Source organism: Puma concolor, chromosome D4, assembly GCF_028749965.1.
Source record: "Puma concolor isolate L17-30 chromosome D4, mPumCon1.1.hap2, whole genome shotgun sequence".
In the NCBI taxonomy this organism is placed as follows: domain Eukaryota; kingdom Metazoa; phylum Chordata; class Mammalia; order Carnivora; family Felidae; genus Puma; species Puma concolor.
In genome coordinates, this window is record NC_141679.1 from 1,849,068 (window position 1) to 1,866,767 (window position 17,700).

Here is a 17,700-nt window from a genome sequence, read left to right on the forward strand (position 1 = left end):
AGTGAACCATTAAAAGTCTGTATTTCATCTGCAGAGAAATTCCTGTAACTTGTCACAGGGCGTCAAAAGGTGATGTGTCAACATCGAGCAGTCGTGAGGGTCTTGTCAACGAGGGAGGAGAGAGGAATAGTGGGGTGAAGGCTGTTGCAAAAAGGAAGAGTCACATGAGGAGCAGTTAGCAGGAGGATGGTAAGTGAGGCGACTGGCTGACGAGTATTGAGTGTGGGGAGAGTTCAGGAGGGCTTCCACTGCATGGGGCACAAGGATGGTTAGAGGGGACCCCGTGACTATTTCCGCAGTGGCCTCAACCGAGAAGGCAGTGGCAGGAATGGCTGGGAGGCAAGGGGGCCGGGGGGACATCCCTGAGCCACATGGTCTAGTTGTTGGCTATAATGCCCTACGGGACAGCAGTGGTGCCCGTGATCTTGGGGTGAGCGCTCCAAGGGCATTCCCTTCCCTCTCACATACCAAGAGGGCAAAGGGGAATTGAAAGGACGTCCAAAGGCAGGGGTCGTATTAGGCTTTTCCCTAAAGTCCCAAAAGCTGTGTCATCCTGATCTTTCCAAATAACAGGGTCAGGTTGGTTGATTTTCAGGAAAGCATGAGGAGGTTGAGCTGTAAGAGAGTTTGGAGTCCAGTTTTGACGCAGTCAGCTAGGCCAAGAAAACCTCGTAATTGGTGCTGGTTTTAGGTTTAGGGATGTTCAGGGTGCCCTGAAGTCGGCCTGGGTCCAAATTCTAGCCCTGGTTCTGAGGTCAGGGGCCCTAAGTATCGAACCTGAGTTTGAGCAAACGGCAGTTTTCCTTTGGTGACTTTATGTCCGTTTAAGGCCAAAGGTTTGAACAGGTGAACGTTGCCTTCCTGTGAGAGATCTGAGAAGAGGGGCAGAAGGGCGAATCCTCTGCGTATTGGAACGAAGTAGAGCCTGCAGAACACTTTCTGTCATCCGAATTGGCTTTTAAGTTTGTGAAAAGTAAGGACTCTGAGAAACCCTGGGGCATGACTGTCCAGGTGGATTTTAAGTCTTCCCTAGTGAAAGCAAAAATATATTGGCTGTCCTTATCTACTGGAATACTAAAAATACACTGTATGCATCAGTCACAGTGAAAATTTTGTTTTCAGTGGGATTGGGTGTCGGTACGGATGGGGGTTAGTGATAACAGTGTGACGTATAGTGTGGAGATCCTCGACAAACTGTCATCCTCAGCCATTGAGTTTTCTCGCAGGTAAAATAGAGTATTACAGAAACTAGTGCAGGATCACTGAGGCCCTGAGCCTTGTAACCTTGTGTTATGGGCTTGATGCCTTGAAGGGCTTCTTTATTTAGAGAGTATTGGTTAATTCTGGGGAGAGAGTTTGGAGGATCTGTTCGAATCTTGATGGGAGGTGCACTGTGGGTTCTGCTAATATCAGCTGAAGGTTTTGCCCATGAGGAGAGTGGTAGCTGATCTAACAGGGACAAATGATCAGTGTCTTTGGACTTAGCTCTAGTTAGCTCAGAGAAGGAGCAAATAGAAGACGTTGAAGGGTCATTTGACTTACCGATTTGGCCACTTTGATTGCTGCTGTCAAATTCTAGGATTATTTCCCCCTTTGGGGAGGAAGGAGTCTCAGCATGAAATTTTTCTAAGACACCTCAGCCCAATAAGCGAATGGGCAGAGGAAGGAAGGAGAAAAGGGCGTGTGTCTCTCAGAGGGCCCAGACGGAGGGAGTGGGTTCAGGGACGGAACCTGCTGAGGTTTATTGGAGACCCCGCTCCGTGAGCTGTTCCAGTGCTCCGAGGGGAGGGCTGCTTGGCGGTGGCGCGTGGAGCACCGAGAGTCCAGACGGGCAGAGATTCACTCCCAGTCTGGAGAGTGGTTCCTCCAGGTCGATGAAGAGGGGGGATTGGGAAACGCCAGGAGTTCCGTGGACCCCCCCTCCCTGGGAATGAGAAGGATATTGGAATAGGTTGGCTAGAGGGTCGAAGGTGCCTGGATCACTCCAGTTGGCAACGGTCTTTCCGCAGTGTCCTGGCCCTTTGCACTGAGAGCAGAAACCATGAGGTTTTGGTTTTGTTTCGGGGCCTCCATTTGCTGGAGCTGAAAACTGAGAATTTTGTGGTCTTCCTTTTAGCAAGCAGGTGTGCAATCCAGTAGTATTAAGTATATTCACATTGTTCTGCAAGATAAGTTGTATTTTCATTTTTATTAGTTTAAAATATTTAAAGCTGTCTCTTGAGACTTCCTAACACATGTGTCGTTTAGAAGTATTTGTTCAACTTCCCAATATTTCTAATTGTTGAGCCATCTTTCTATTACCGATGTCTGCTTTGGTTCTGATATGCCATGAAGCAGGACTTTGTGTCATTCCTATGCTTTCACGTTGTTAAGATGTGTTTTATGTGGCAGCAGTGGTCTGTCCGGTGCTGTTCCATGTGCACTTCTGTTGGTGGGTGAATACGTACCAATTAGACCAAGCCGATTGGGAGTGCTGTTCAAGTCACCTGTATTCTTACTGATCTTCAATTTTTTGGAGAAGAGTGTGGAAGCCTCCAACTATACTTGGTGGATTTATCTATTTCTCCTTTCAGTTCTGTCAGTTTTTTCTCATGTTTGTAAAGTTTATGTTTTTAGTTCTTGCATTTGGGTGTATGATAATTTTGAGTTAATTTTTATATGAGGTATGAGATGTCATCTGAAGTTCACGTTTTTTGCACATGGATTTTCAGTGGTTCCGGCACACTTTGTTGAAAAGAGCATACTTTTTCTACTTAATTGCTTTAGCATCTTTGTCAAAAATGAGTTGTCCAGCGGGTGTGGCTATGTTTTTGGGTGTTCTTTTTTGTCCCATTGTTCCATTTATCTGACTTTAAGCTACTACCTCACTTTTTATTACTGTTGTTTGAAAGTAAGTAGTGTTAGATAGACAACTTTTTCTTCTTTTTCAATGGTGTTTTAGCTACTCTGGATCCTTTGCATTTCCATATGTTTCATAATTGGCTTTCAGTTTCTACAAAGTCCCCATAGGATTTTGGTTGAAATTGTGATGGCTCTATTGGTCATTATGGGGAGAATTGATATGTTAACTAGGCTTTTCAACTGTGAACACAGTAGATCTTGCCCTTCCTTTTAGGTCCTCTTTAATTTTTCTTAGTAGTGCTTTATAGTTTTTAGTATTCAAACTTTTTACCTCTTTTATCAGATGTAGCCCTAAATATTTCTTACTTTTTGATGTTATTATGTTTTCAATTTTAACTTCATTACTTATCCTTATTATATAATATGTGATTGGTTTTTATATACTGATATGTATACCACAGTCCTGCTAAATTGACTTATTGTTTCTAACAGATTTTTTTGTAGATTGCATCAGATGTTCTACATAGATAATATGTCATCCTTGAACAAATATAATTATACTTTTTCCTTTTCAGTATGAAAACCTTTCACTTTTTTTTTTTCTTGAATTATTGCTCTGGTCTCCATACTGTGTTAAATAAAAGTGACAAGTGTGGATGTGCTTGTCTTGGTAGAAAATACATTGAGTTGAGGGGTGCCTGGGTGGCTCATTCGGTTGAGTGTCTGCCTTCCGCTCAGATCATGATCTCACGGTTTGTGGGTTGGGCCCTGCATCAGGCTCTGTGCTGACAGCTTGGAGCCTGGAGCCTGCTTCAGATTCTGTGCCTCCTCTCTCTCTGCCCCTCCCTACTCATGCTCTGTCTCTCAAAAATGAATAAACATTAAAAAAAAATTAAAAAAAAAAAGAAAATACATTGAGTTGAATGAAATCTCAACGTACCAAAGTTTGTGGGCCACACCTAAAGCAGTGCTGAGAGAGGGAGCAAGGCTGGTTCAGTATTTGAAAATCAGTCAGGGTAATCCACTATATCAACAGGTTAAAGAGACAGAAATTATACATTTATATCAGTTGATGCAGAAAAAGCATTTGACACAATTAAGCAGTGACCATTATTAAAATTCTCAGAATGAGGTGTCGTCTGGGTGGCTCAGTCGGTTAAGCATCCAACTCTTGATTTCGCTTCAGGTCATGATCCCAGACTCATGGGTTCGAGCCCCACATTGGGCTCTGTACTGAGCATGGAACCTGCTTAAGATATTCTCTCTCTCTCTCTCTCTCTCTCTCTCTCTCTCTCCCCCTCTCCCCCTCTCCCTCCCTCTCTCTCCCTCTCCCTCTCTCCCCCTCCAGTCCCCCTATCCCTCCCTCCCCACATATGCACTCCCTCTCCCTGTCTCTGAAAAAAAAAAAAAAAAAAAAAAAAACCTACCAGAAAATTAGGAGTAAAAGGGAACTGCCTTGACTTGAAAAAGAGCATTTGTAACAGAATTTATAGAACTAAAACTATAATTCAAGCTTATAGAAATAAAATTGTTTTTGTGTATCATTCTTGTATCTTGCCAACTTGCTGAACTTGCTTATCAGTTCTCTAGTCTTTTTAGTGGATTCCTTAGAACTTTCTAAATATAACACCCTATCTGCAAATAGAAATAGTTTTACTTCTTCCTTTCCAATATGTAAGCTTTTTATTTCTTTTTCTTGGATCATTGCACTGATTGGAACCTCATTATAATGTTGAGCAGACATGGTGAGAGTACATATCCTTGTCTGATTCATGATCTTAGGAGAAAGCCCTCCATCTTTCTGTAGATCATGATGTTAGTTGTGGGCTTTTCATAGATGCCCTTTATCAGGTTGAGAAAATTCTCTTCTGCTAGTTTATTGAGTGCTTTTACCTTGAGAGGATGTTGGACTTGGAAATGCTTTTTCTGTGTCTATTGAGATGATCATGTGGTTTTTGTTCTTTATTATGTTGATGTATTACATTAATTGATTTTTTAACGTTAAACCAGCCTTACATTCCTGAGATAAATTCCACTTGACCATGGTGTATATACTTTTCTCTATGTTGTTGGGTTCAGTTTACTAACATTGTTTAAGGCTTTTTGTCTCTGTATTTGTAAGGGATGTTGGTCAGTGGTTTCTTGTGATATCTTTCCCATTTTAGTATCAGTGTAATACTGTACTTATCGAATCAATTATGACAGTCTTCTGTTTTTGAAAGAGTTTGAAAAGGTTAGTGTTAATTCTTTAAATGTTTGGTAGAACTCACCAGTGAAACCATTTGGGCTTGGTTTTTCTTTGTGTGAAATTTTTGAAATTAATTTCTTTACTTCTTGTAGGTCTATTCAGATTTTTTATTTCTTCATGAAGGTATTCTTGGTAGTTTGTGTTTTTCTAGTAATTTGTTTCATCTCACTATTTGTTGGAATATTTTTCTTCTTAATATTCTTTTATAATCCTTATTTCTGTAAAGTTAGTTATAATGTCCCTTTTGTTATTCTTTAAGTTTATTTTGAGAGAGAAAGAAGGCGCGCATGCAGGTGGGGTAGGGCAGAGACAGAAGGGAGAGAGAGAATCCCAAGCAGGCTCTGCACTATTAGCACAGAGCCTGACACAGGGCTCAAACTTAGAAAACATGAGATCATGACCCAAGCTGAAATGAAGAACCAGACGCTTAACCAACTGAGCCACTCAGGCATCCCATGTTATTCTTGATTTAGTACTTGAGTCTTGGTTAGTCTAGCTGAAAATTTGTCAATTTTGTTGATTTTTATAAAGAACCAAATTTTGGATTCATTGATTTACTCTTTTATTTTTGTTTTTCTCTATTTCATTTATTTCCACTGTGTTCTTTTTCATTTCCTACTTTCTGCTTGCTTGGGATTCATTTTGTTCTTTTTTTTCCCCAGTTACTTAAGGTGAAATTGTAGGTTATTGATTTGAGTTCTTTCTCCTTTTTTTCCCCCCCAGCAGACCATAATCTTTCCCTTTTTTTCATACATGCAGTTATATCTCTAAATTTCCTTTTTAAGCACTGCTATAACTGGTTACCCCACAAGTTTTGATATTTTGTATGTTTTCATTTCATCTCAAAGTATTTTATATTTTCTGTTGTATTTTCTTCTTTGACTCATTGGTTGTTTAAATATATATTTAGCTTTTATATATCTATGACTTTCTTCTGTTATTAACTTCTAATTTAATTTCATTGTGGTCAAAGAAGATATTTTCTATGATTTAATTCATTTTTAATTTACTGTGATTTGTTTTATGACCTAGGATATGGTCTACTATGGAGAATGTTCTATGTGAACTTGAGAAGAATACGTGTTCTGCTTTTGTGGACTTGAAGTGTTTTGTAAATATCTGCTACAACTAGGTAGTTGTGGTATTCTTTAAGTCTTCTGTTTCTTTGTTGATCTTCTGCCTCATTTTCTCTCTGTTTCTGAAAGTGGAATATTGAAGTCTCCCAACTATTTTTGTTGAATTGTCCCATTTCAACACAACCTCTTCAGGTTTTCAGTTTTACTTTGTGTATTTTGGGATTCTGTTCTTACGTGCATGGATATTTAGTCATTATATCTTCCTGATGAATTGATTTCTTTTTTTTTTTTTAATGTTTTTGTTTATTTTTGAGACAGAGAGAGACAGAGCGTGAGTGGGGGAGGGGCAGAGAGAGGGGGAGACACAGAATCTGAAACAGGCTCCAGGCTTTGAGCTGTCAGCACAGAGCCCGACGCGGGGCTCGAACTCACAGACCTTGAGATCATGACCTGAGCTGAAGTCGGACGCTCAACCGACTGAGCCACTCAGGCGCCCCTGATGAATTGAATTCTTAATCATTGTAAAATGTCCTTATTTTGCCTCAGATAACAATTATTGTCTTACAGTGTTCTGTGAGGTATTAGTATAGCTATCTCAGCCGTATTTTGGTTACTGCTTACATGGTATATATTTTTCCATCTTTTTTTCTGCCAGCCTGTGTCTTTGAATCTAAAGTGAGCCAGGTGTCAAGGGGTATCTCACTGTTTTCATTTGCATTTTGATGACATATGATGTGGAGCATCTTTTCATGTGCTTATTTTCCATCTGTATATCTTCTTTGGTGAGGTGTCTGTTAAGGTCTTTGACCCATTTCTTAAATCAGATTGTTCTCTTATTGTTGAATTTTAAAAGTTTTTTGTATATTTTGGATAACATTTCATCATCAGATGTGTCTTTTGCATATATTTTCTCCCAGTCTGTGGCTTGTCTTCTTATTCTCTTGGCATTGTCTTTCACAAAGCAGAATTTTTAAGTTGAGTCCAGCTTATTTACTTTTTCATGGGTCATGTCTTTGGTGTTGTATCTAAAAAGGCATCACCACACCCAGGGTCATCTAGGTTTTCTCCTGGTTTATCATGGATTTATAGTTTTACATTTTATGGTTTGGTTTGCCATCCATGTGAATTACTTTTTGTAAAGAGTATAAGATTGGTGTCTAGATTTTTGTTGTTGTTGTTATGTGGATGTCCAGTTGTTCCAGCACCATTTGTTGAGGAGATTGTCTTTGCTCCGTTGTTTTGCTTTTGCTCCGTTGTTTTGCTTTTGCTCCTTTGTCAAAGATCAGTTGATTGTACTTCTGTGGGTTTGTTTCTGGACTCTCTATTCTGTTCCATGGATCTATAGTTTTGTTCTTTTGCCAATTCCACACTGTCTTGATTACTGTAGCTTTATAGTAAGTCTTGGAAGTTATGTAGTGTCATTTCTCCAGCTTTGTTCTCCCTAAGTATTGTGTTGGCTATTCTAGGTCTTTTGCCTCTCCCTATAAACTTTAGAAATATTTTTAATGATATCCATAAAATAACTTACTGGGATTTTGGCTGGGACTGCCTTGAGTCTATAGACCAGGTTGAGAAGAATTGGCATCTTGACAATGTTGAATCTTCCTAGCCATGAACATAAATATCTTTCCATTTATTTAGTTCATCTTTGATTTTGTTTATGAATGATTTGTAGTTCTCCTCATGTAGATCTTACCTGTATTTTGTTAGATAGATCTTTTAAAAAATCTGTTCTGCCATTCTTTTACTTGGTAGAATATCTGATCCATTTACATTCAATGTAACATAATTACATTACTGATAAATTACTGATAAATTAGAATTTATACCTACCGTTTTTGTATTTTTTTGTATGTCTGAGGTCTTTTGCGTTTCTTTATTCATTGATTCTTGCCTTCTTTCATGTTACATATTTTTTTAATATACATTTTCAGTTCCCTTTTTGTTTCTTGACTATGTATTTTGAGTAATCTTCTATGTGTTTACCCTGGAATTACAATTAGTATCTTAGCTTAAAACAGTCTAATTCAAATTAATACTAGTTTAATTTTAGTAACATACAAAACCTTTGCTCCAATATACCTTCACTCCTTTCTCTCTCTTTTGTACTATTACCGGCATTCAGTTCAAATTACATCTTTATACATTATAAGCTGTTCAAGTCATTTTCATAATTAGTACTTTATGTAGGCATCTTTTAAAACAGATAAAGAAAAGAGTTTTATTTATATGTATTTTTATAATGCTTATTTTGTGAGCTTTTTTGTTCTTTCTTTGTCTGGATTCAAGTTACCCTTTAGTGTCCTTTATTTTGGACTGAAATACAGTATTTCTTGTAAAGCAAGACTGATAACAAATAACAAACTCTGTTTTGTTTTTTTGAAGTTTGTTTTTAAATCTGGAGATGACTTAATTTCTCCATTTTTTTCAGGAAGAGTTTAGCTGCATGTGGAATTCTTGGTTGACTGTCTATTTCTTTCAACACTTGGAAGATGGCTACCTCCCTGTTCTCCATCTTTCTGAAGAGACACAGCTATGTGTTCTGCAGAATATGCATGGCCATATTCTGGGCTACAGCTTCCTCACCTCTAGTTTTTTGACCTCTTTACTTCTACCTGCTTTCTTTCCTCTGGGAGCTTACTAAGGTAACTAGTTCACCGATAACCTCCTCCTGCTTCTTGCTCTGTGGGGTTATTCTTTTTAAAATTTCTTTGCATTGGGGTCTTAGGAGGAAGAGAAAGCTAGAGTATGAGAGTGTAAGAGAAAGCTAGCTTAGTCCACTACTTAAACCAGAAATTCTATGTATCTTCCTGTGGAAAGTTTGATCTAAGCCTTTGAAGATCCAGGAGCCACACTCCCGCTTATGTTTTAAGTCACCCAGACTTGTCACCCAAGTACTGAAATATGTTTCACAGAATAGTTTTTTCTTAGGGGCGCCTGGGTGGCTTAATTGGTAAAACGTCCAACTTCGGCTCAGGTCATGATCTCACGGTTTGTGGGTTCGAGCCCCGCATCAGGCTCTGTGCTGACAGCTCAGAGCCTGGAGCCTGCTTTGGATTCTATGTCTCCCTCTGTCCCTCCCCTGCTTGTTCGTTCTCTCTCTCTTTCTCTCTCTCTCTCTCTCTCAAAAATAAATAAACATTAACAAATTTTTTTAAAAAGAATAGTTTCTTTTAGAGAAATAGTTCAGGAAGTGAAGAGGTAGAAAATCATGTTATCTTCTTAGTCTATAAATAAGGATAGAAAAGTGAATAACAAACTGTTTTCCTCATTATTTTAAGCTTTTCATGTTGAACTACCTGAAATTGAAAAAGTTGTAAACAGCATGTCATATAAATGTATTTAAATGTGAACATAATTTTATATCCACGCTACTTATATATTTACTAAAAAGGAATATTTAGTTAATGAACATCTGTTGGTTAAGAATCCAAATTAGGCTGAGCAAAGTGGTGTGGTGTCTGGTGGCTGCCGTGGGGAGTGTTTCTTCCTGTGGATACCACCGGCATAGCAGTGACCTGATTCCAGGTGATTGCTTGGTCCAAACTAGGATGTTGGTGGGAACATTAGTACCCAGGGCTCACCCAGGTATGTGAAGCTTTTTCTAGGTCTGGTTGATGCGGTGGGGCTTCTTAATGTATTTTGGGATTTTGTGAAGATTGGTGGAAGGAAGAACTGTAAAAGGAAGCCTTCATTATGTGACTGCTAAACAGAACCCAGGGGCCCTGCATTCACAGTAGCTTCCATGAATACCTGCTGTTATGTGACTGCAAGCTGCTTGTCTAACGCCTCATTCTCAAAGCATCACTGGAGGGGCACCTGGGTGGCTTAGTTGGTTGGGCGTCTGACTTCAGCTCAGGTCATGATCTCACAGTTCGTGAGTTCGAGCCCCGCATTGGGCTCTGTGCTGACAGCTAGGAGCCTGGAGCCTGCTTTGGATTCTGTGTGTGTCTCTCTCTCTCTCTCTCTCTGCCCCTCCCCCACTCATGCTCTGTCTCTCTCTGTCTCTCAAAGATGAATAAATGTTAAAAAAAATTTTATAAAAAAAAATAATAAAGTGTCCCTGCAAACTGGGCAGAAATGCAGATTCTCAGCCCCACCCAGACCTACCAAGTGGAAATTCTGGGAGTGAGGCCCGGCCGCTGGGCTTTTAAGAGAACCCCTCTGATGGGTGTTGAGTCAGGAAGGGTTGACATCTTGATGAGTTTAGAAGTACCTGTGGTGGTGACACTGATGTGAGTGAGGTGTGTTTACATCTGTGGGAATGATCCTGGTGTGGCTGTTTGTGGGAAAAGGCTAGGAGCGTGGGAACCCTGCTCGCGAAGATCTGCTTCGCCTGTTGTTAACGTCGCACCCATTTCCTTATCATAAGGTGTTTTCTGGAGCATCTGAACCAGACAGCGTACTTCTTCAGATGATGCAGCGGCAAGGGTCCTGCTGTGTGTTGTTTTCCTTGATCAGTGATGAGTCTCCTCAGAGCCCAGGGACCTTCCCAAAGGTGCAGTGCAGGTGTGAGATCACAGCAGCCCGTGAGGTTCAGGCAGACTGCCAGCTCTTTCCCAGAGGACCTACCTTGCAAGAAGGTCTGGAGGGGCTTCAAGAAGGAAAAGGCACCTTTTAAATGTTGCCTGCCTACCCCCAGGTGATTTGAGGAGAAAAAGAATTTCATTCAGTTTCCTCATTTTGTTTGAGTTTGCAGATTCAGAAGTGAGGATGTTTCCATTTAAAAGAAATAGGGTTTTTCATTTGTTTTACTGCATATGGACTCATAAAAAGTGCTATAATTCTTTAAGGACAAAATACAAGTGTGGTGTCAGGAAGCATCCGGGCCCCTAGGTAAATCTGCAGTCGGCCCTGCATGATGAAGGGATGTGATAAAATACGTAATTGGTGTTAGGGAAAACATCCTGAAGGAGAGGAAGTTGAAGTTCAACAGACCCACCCCTCCGGGAATTAGAAGGGACACCCATCTGTCAGGTTGAAGACCAGCAAGGGGTTGGAGATGTAAATGTGATCAGGAAAACTAAGATAAGGAAACAGTTCCTTGTGTTTGCATGTGGTGCTGTAACCTGAGACAGGTGAGGCATAGCTGCTATTTCCCCTTTACAGCGACGTCAAATGACGGTGGTGCTGGTGGTCATGACCTTTGAATGGTTATTCGTGTATTCATTCACTAAATCTATTGAGCATGTACTGTGTGCTGGGCCCTGTTGTATACAGTAGTTGACAAAGCAGACAAAACTCTGCCTTCGTGGAGCTGACCTCCTAGTGGGGAAGGCAGATAATAATATAATAGGGATAAATCAGTAAATTATGTGCCATATTCCATGTTTTCTTCAGAAGTCCTGAGGACACGGAAACAGAGGGGAGCTGGTTTAAATTGTAAACAGGGTGGCTACGTGGGTTTGAAGAGAAGGGTGGTGTGACCCGGGTGACCCTGGCTGCTGTGTTGAGGATAGACTGAATTATGAGTCGGGCACGGAATTAGGTCTGTATACAAGCTCGTGGGGCATCTTTACGGTGACCGCAGGGCAGGTGTGAGGCTCAGAGGTGGCAGTGAATGTGCTTACGGTCGCAGAGCTGATAAGTGCCAACAACCCTCCATCGTGGAGTAGCCCAAATATGTGAAGGAGGTGTGTGGTTGACACCTGTCTTTGGGACAGCGGTGCATTGAGATTTGGATGAAGGAAGGATCAGCCAAGTGTCTGCACAGAGCAGAACGAATGTGAAAGTCTTGCTGTGTGAATAGGGAGGTCTGAAAAGTTTCTTGGGAGCCAAGGAATTATCAGCGCCACAAAGTTAGAATGCATACAACATTGCATTCATTGCATTGCATGCAAACAGGGGAGTTTCCTTTATTCAGTGCGAGGTCTTTACTGTTGAGAGGCTGTGTGTGTATGGTGGTGAAGAGAACAGACTGGAATGAACAGTGTGAATTCAGATCCCAGCTCCACCATTTAATAGCTGTGTGACTGCAGGCAAGTTTTCTGACTTCTCTTTGCCTTGGTTCTGTAATCTGCAAAATGGGAATAATATATGAACCTAAACATGTTTTTACCATATGGTCCTGTGGTCGTGGTCCTTGGTGTTTGCCCACGGGAGCTGAAAAACCCACGCCCGCACAAATAGGCTGCACACAGATGTGTACACAGATGTGTACACAGCTGTATTCATAATTGCCAAGCCTTGGTAGCAAGTAGAATATCCTTCAGCAGGCGGCTGGATAAGCAGACCGTGGTCCGTCCAGATAATAGAATATTACTCAGCACTAAGAAGAAATGGACTGCTGGCCACAGAATATGTGGAGAGGCCTTAAATGTGTGTCACTAAGTGAAAGAAGCCAATCTGAAAAGGCCACATACTGTATGATTCCAATTACTTGACATTCTGGAAAAGGTAAATCTGTGGGCACGGTGAACAGATCAGGAGTTGCTGGGGTGGGGGTAGGGGTGACTGAATGGGGCGTGGAGGATTTTCAGGGCAGTGAAGATTCTCTGTGTGATCCTATAATGACAGATACGTGTCCTTATACATTTGCCCAAATCCGTAGAATGTCCACCACCTGGAGTGGTGCCTTAGGCAAGCCGTACATCTGGGTGATGATGACGTGTCCGTGTGGGCTCATCGGTTGTAGCGAAGGTGCTATCTGCTGGGGGTGTCGGCAGTGGAGGCCGTGCACGTGCGGGTGGGACAGGGGTGTGCAGGGATTCTCTGTGCCTTCCACGTAGTTTTGCTGTGAACCTAAAACTGCCCTAATAATAAACTGTGTTTCTGATTGGAGTAATGGTAGTACTTCCCAAATGGTGTAGTGGTGAGGGCTCCGAGTTACAACAAACAAGGCACTTGGAACGGTGCCTGGCTGGAGTCAGCCTACGTGTTTATTATTACTAACAGATTATTCACAAGCATGAAAGTGTTTATGTAGCTCTCCTGTGTTCACTCATATACTTGGAAATGTCTATTTTTGCCCACACAGACTTAAATTTCCAGCCTCAAATTCTTGTACCATGATTGCTGTGTAGAAGGTAATCCGTTGGCACGTTTCTTTAATGTGGGCAGAGGGCCTCTTACGTCAGGAGGAGCTGGACGGAGTGTGGGCGGATAACGTGTTCCGTTCCTCAGACATCCTGAGGGTGGGCCGCGGACTTGCACTTCCCACGGGCGCCCGAGAGGACTCCGAGCCCCAGAGCAGGTGGGAAGGGTGACGCCACACCCCCGACCTCCCGACTTCTCAGGGCTGTCCCCATCAGCTCTCCCAGAAGTACAAACGCAGGCTTTTTGTGCGGAAGGCGGAACGGAAGGCAGTGACCTCAGAACCCCTCAGTCTGTCACGGAGCCTGGCTCTTGGGCCAAGGGACTTTTTTATGAAGTAGAACATTCTTTATGTCAAACTCTTACTCGGTGACGACTCTTCCAACAGTGTGAGTCATCGTCCATTGCCGTTCTGAGTTTTAAGTATTAGGTACTAATTAGTGAGCCTGTGATTAATTCTGAATTTTCAGTCATTTCGAGGGACTTCTTGAGATGAAAGCAAATTGTAGGATAGAGTGAGCAAAATATCTGTTATTAGCAGCAGGAAATGAAACTAACTAAGAGGAGGGTGCAGTGAAATGACAGGCTTGCTCTTCAAACCCTCTTTCTCCTGACACTACAACCAGGCACACAAAACCGATCCAGTTGCGGACGCAGCCGATGGTTCATAAATCTTCCTCAGAAGGTCAGCCATTACCAACTGCTGGCGGCACTGTTTTACACGTCGTGAAGGCAATGCTTTGCAGATTCTTATAACATGTTACGATACTGGTTTGCAAATTAAAACAACAGTAATATATCGGATACCTATATGCCGGACATTGTGTTAGAAACACACACACACACACACACACACACACACACACACACACACACAGTTGTTCTTTATCCTCACAATAAGCTAGGAAAGTAGTCTAATAATAATCCCCATTTTACAGGGGAGAAAATTGAGGCTGAAAATGGTTCCTGTGGCCAGCAATGAACAGAGTCAAGGTTTTTTTTCTTTGTTTGTTTGTTTTAAATATGAAATTTATTGTCAAATTGGTTTCCATACACCCGGCGTTCATCCCAACAGGTGCCTTCCTCAATGCCCATGACCCACTTTCCACTCTGTGCCACCCAAGAGTCAAGGTTTATTTATTTATTTATTTAAAAAAAAATTTTTTTTTCAACATTTATTTATTTTTGGGACAGAGAGAGACAGAGCATGAACGGGGGAGGGGCAGAGAGAGAGGGAGACACAGAATCGGAAACAGGCTCTAGGCTCTGAGCCATCAGCCCAGAGCCTGACGCGGGGCTCGAACTCCCGGACCGCGAGATCGTGACCTGGCTGAAGTCGGACGCTTAACCGACTGCGCCACCCAGGCGCCCCGCAAGAGTCAAGGTTTAAACACAGAACTTGTGACTGCACAGGATGGTCCGGCCTAGTTGAGCTGTATGTAATTGGTCAGCAGTTCCTCTAGTTGGACTGGACATCAGTGTTTTCACACAGAGTTAATCCACAGTGGACACTCCTGCAGAGTCCCCTAGCCAGGGCCAAGGGGGTTTCTGCTTCCAGCCATGGTGAAATTGCGGAGAGCAGGGTTACCTTCTGCCTTAACTAGAAAACCAGATGAAATATACAAAAATGGGTTTGGGACAGTGGAAAGCAGGCAGCTCGGGACCATGATCTCTGTGAGAGACAAGAAGACGTGTGTGAGCCCAGGATTGGACTCCCGGGAGGCAGTTCCCAGGCTGCCTTGTGGGACGGGGACAGACACAAAGCCACCTTGGATATTCACTGAGAGCTGAGGTGGCTGGAATTTGCGGTGAAGGGCCCTGGCGGGAAGGAAGTGGCACGGAGAGGGCCATGGATGTGTGCAGAGGGCCTGCTGGGCTCCGCTGACCTGTGTTTGACTGAATACTGACCATGCGAGCTACCCAAGGCCAGGGGTGGACACAGAAGGAGTGGACAGAATACCTTCTGGGGCTCTCAGACAGCTGGAAGGAGTTCACGTTCCCACCAGCCAGACAAGAAGGGCCTCACGATACTCAGAGCAGCAGGTGGAGGCCTGGAAAGGTGTCAGCTTAGCAATGGGACTAAGCCTAAAACGAAGGCTGCTGTAGAGCTGCCGTCCTGATTCCGTAGAATTCGTCTAATGAGGTGAGGACAAGAGGTTAGGAACTGAGACCTGTTGGATGAGCAGTGGGGATTCCCCGGAGGAAGCTGGAAGGTGAGGCGGGATAGAAGAAGGACTGGTGTTCAGGCAAAGAGGAAGGTCGCTGAATTTGTGGAGCCGGGGGCCACCGGACTTTGTGGATAAAGGTAGTGATGGGCTACTGCATGCATGGAAAGGGGCCTGCGTGGATGCCCTTCATTTTCTCCTTTAACTCTCAGTCTCAGAAAGGGCTTGAAATATACTCTTTCCCAAACTGATGTTGATTATATATCTCAGATCTCTGAAAATTTATAATTTAACACTAAGTATGTATAGTAACTCTCAGGTAATGAGACCAATAAAGAAAACACTCCATTTGTTGCACTATTTTTCCTTGGTTAGAAGGATTACTTTTAATAAAAGGCACGTATTCATGTTGTTGGCAAAAGCACAGTATTTAAGGACTGCCTGGGTGGCTCAGTTGGTTAAGGGCCTGACTCTGGATTTCAGCTCAGGTCATGATCTCACAGTTGGTGGGATCAAGCCCCGCGTCGGGCTCTATGCTGAAAGCATGGAGACTGCTTAGGATTTTTTCTCTCTCCCCCACTGTCTGCCCTTATCCTGCTCATGCTGTCTCTTTGTCTCTAAATAAATAAATAAAATAAATAAATAAATAACACAGTGTTTAAGCTATATAAATGTAGGTGATTTACAAAGAGTTTTATTTTACTGTTCTGTTCTTTTTTATTTATATTCTAGTTAGTTAGCATACAGCATGATAATTTGTTTCAGGAGTAGAATTCAGTGATTCAACACTTACATATAATACCCAGTGCTCATCCCAACAAGTGCCCTCCTTAGTACCCATCGCCCATCCCCCACCCACCTCCCTCCATCAACCCTCAGCTTGTTCTCTATTGTTAAGAGTGTCTTGTGGTTTGTTTCCCTCTCTTCTCTTTTTCTCCCCCTCCCATATGTTCATCTCTTTTATTTCTCAAGTTCCACATATGGGTGAAGTCATGATATTTCTTTCTCTGATTGACTTATTTCACTTAGCATAATACACTCTAGCTCCATCCACGCTGTTGCAAATGGCAAGGTTTCATTCTTTTTGATTACCAAGTAATACTTCATTGCATATATGTATACCACATCTTCTTTATCCATTCTTCAGTCTGTGGACATTTGGGCTATTTCCATAGTTTGGCTGTTGTTGATAGCAATGCTATAAGCATTGGAGTTCACATGCCCCTTTGAATCTGTATTTTTGTATCCCTTGGGTAAATACCTAATAGTGCAATTGCTGGGTCATAGGGTAGTTCTATTTTTAATTTCTTGAGGAACCTCTATACTGTTCTCCAGAGCGGCTGCACCAGTTTGCATTCCCACCAGCAGTGCAAGAGTGGCCCCCTTCCTTTGCATCCTCCCCAACACCTGTTGTTTCTTGTGTTGCTAATTTTAGCTATTCTGACTGCTGTGAGGTGGTATCTCATTGTGGTTTTGATTTGCATTTACCTGATGGTGAGTGATGTTGAGCATCTTTTCATGTGTCTGTTAGACATCTGGATATCTTCTTTGGAAAAGCTTATGTCTTCTGCCCATTTTTGAATTGGATTATTTGGTTTTGGGGTGTTAAGTTTGGTTAAGTTCTTTATAGATTTTGGATACTAACACTTTATCTGCTATGTCATTTGCAAATATCTTCTCCCATTCCATAGCCTGCCTTTTAGTTTTGTTGATTATTTCCTTCACTGTGCAGAAGCTTTTTATCTTGATGAGGTCCCAATAATTCATGTCTGCTTTTGTTTCCCTTGCCTTCGGCGATGTGCCTAGTAAGAAGTTGTATGGCCTAAGTCAAAGAGGTTGCTGCCTTTGTTCTCTAGGGTTTTGGTAGTTTCCTGTCTCACATTAGGTCTTTCATCCTTTTTGAATTTATTTTTGTGTATGGTGTAAGCAAGTGGTCCAGTTTCATTCTTCTGCATGTCGCTGCTCAGTTTTCCCATCACCATTTGCTAAAGAGACTCCCTTTTTCCCATTGGACATTCTTTCCTGCTTTGTTGAAGATGAGTTGGCCATATAGTTCTGAGTCCATTTCTGGGTTTTCCATTCTGTTCCATTGATCTATGTGTCTGTTTTTGTGCCAGTACCATACTGTCTTGATGAGTACAGCTTTGTAATATAACTTCAAATCTGGCATTGTGATGTCTCCAGTTTTGCTTTTCTTTTTCAGGATTGCTTTGGCTATTCGGGGTCTTTTGTCATTCCATACAGATTTTAGGATTGTTTGTTCTAGCTCTGTGAAAAATGCTGGTAGTATTTTGGTAGGGATCGCATTGAATGTGTCACTTGCTTTGGGTGTTATTGA

The 17,700-nt window shown here is 42.0% G+C and overlaps 1 protein-coding gene across 8 annotated transcripts in view; it reads left to right on the forward strand.

The window, feature by feature from the left end:
• Window positions 1–17,700, forward strand: part of PTPDC1 (protein tyrosine phosphatase domain containing 1) — a 62,179-nt gene that overhangs the window by 11,806 nt on the left and 32,673 nt on the right. For 2 of the 8 annotated variants that reach the window (XM_086684785.1, XM_086684783.1), the window contains exon 2: window positions 8,597–8,810. The exons of 2 other annotated variants lie outside the window; for them this stretch is intronic. Coding sequence is in view for 1 of the 6 variants with exons in the window: in XM_086684781.1 (XP_086540907.1) it covers window positions 187–189 (3 nt within the window). In the remaining 5 variants the exon portion in view is untranslated. Of the gene's footprint in view, window positions 1–34; window positions 190–383; window positions 974–8,596; window positions 8,811–12,644; window positions 12,851–13,141; window positions 13,358–17,700 lie in introns of those variants that run through there. 4 more of the 8 variants (XM_086684784.1, XM_086684786.1, XM_086684781.1 and 1 more) reach the window with 4 other exon arrangements.